We start from the raw sequence: 1,283 nt of genomic DNA on the forward strand, positions 1-1,283 counted from the left end.
TGTGTGTGTGTGTGTGTGTGTGTGTGTGTGTGTGTGTGTGTGTGTGTGTGTGTCTGTGTGTCTTTGTGTTTGTTAGTTCCCCACCACTGTTTGACAACTGGTGCTGGTTTATTTACATCCCATAACTTACATCCCCATAACTGGACCAATAGAAGAAGAACCAGGCTTAAGAAACAAATGCCATTATAACTATGGGAGTCAATTTGTTCAAGTAATCCCTTCAATGATTGAAACAAAAGATAATAAAACAATTTTTCAAAATTCAATGGGGCACAAGAGAAAATGCCTCTGTTACAAATTTGAATGCTTTTAATTTTCTTTTGATTTTATTTGGTTTCAGTGCAATGGAAGTCGGTGGAGATGTCGATATGGCCACAAAGGCAGAATTAATGTGGTACGACTACATTTTACATTTCTTAACCTTCTTCTGGAAAGTGATCATTGCTCTACTACCACCAACGTAAGTATTCAGTGCTGACAGCATTTCAGAAATTTAACTCTTGAAAATAGTCAAATATATTGAAATAGCTAATGTAAATATTTAACATACTTAAACTAACCAGGCAGGAAAATACAGGGGTTGGATGAAATAATGGAAACACCTTAAAATTTCAAACAGATTTATTTTAATACGGAGTAGGACTGCCTTTGGCAATAATTACAACTTGAATTCTACGAAGTATGGACTCATACAAAGTTTGAATTGTTTCTAAAGGAATTTTCGTCCATTCTTCAGCTAAAACAGTCTCCAGTTCTTCTAGTGATGTTGGTGTAGGATATCAGCTCCTTACCTGTTTTTCCAAAATGCACCATAAATGTTGAATAATATTGAGATCTGGGGACTGTTGTGGCCAAATAAGATGTTCAACTTCACAGGAATGTTCCTTGTGCCATTCAGTAACAACTTTAGCTGTTTGAATTGGTGCATTATCATCCTGAACAATTGCGTTTCCCTCTGGAAACAGTTCCGCAACCATGGGATGAATTTGATCAGATAAAATGCTTAAATAGTCTTGACTATTAATTCTGCCATGAAGGGAAACCATTGGGCCAGTGGATTTCCAAGATACAGCCTCCCAGATCATCACAGATCCTCCTCTGTGTTTAACAGTTGGAAGAAGGCAGTCTGGGTCAAATGCTTCCTTTGGCTGTCTCCACATATACACTTGGTCAGTGGTCAGAAATAAGGTAAAGGATGACTCGTCCAAGAAAATAACATTCTTCCACTGCTCTAGGGACCAATTCTATGGGTTTTTACTCCACTCTAAGCGCTTTGCAACATT

At 37.6% G+C, this 1,283-nt stretch overlaps 1 protein-coding gene across 1 annotated transcript in view; it reads left to right on the forward strand.

Moving 5' to 3' along the window:
- Positions 1-1,283, forward strand: part of LOC106880177 (sodium/calcium exchanger 2) — a 33,513-nt gene that overhangs the window by 25,074 nt on the left and 7,156 nt on the right. Inside the window, exon 7 of the mRNA XM_014930023.2 lies at positions 341-460. Coding sequence (XP_014785509.1) covers positions 341-460 — 120 coding nt within the window. The remainder of the gene's footprint in view (positions 1-340; positions 461-1,283) is intronic.

The sequence above is a fragment of the Octopus bimaculoides genome, chromosome 12 (genome assembly GCF_001194135.2).
Source record: "Octopus bimaculoides isolate UCB-OBI-ISO-001 chromosome 12, ASM119413v2, whole genome shotgun sequence".
NCBI lineage: Eukaryota > Metazoa > Mollusca > Cephalopoda > Octopoda > Octopodidae > Octopus > Octopus bimaculoides.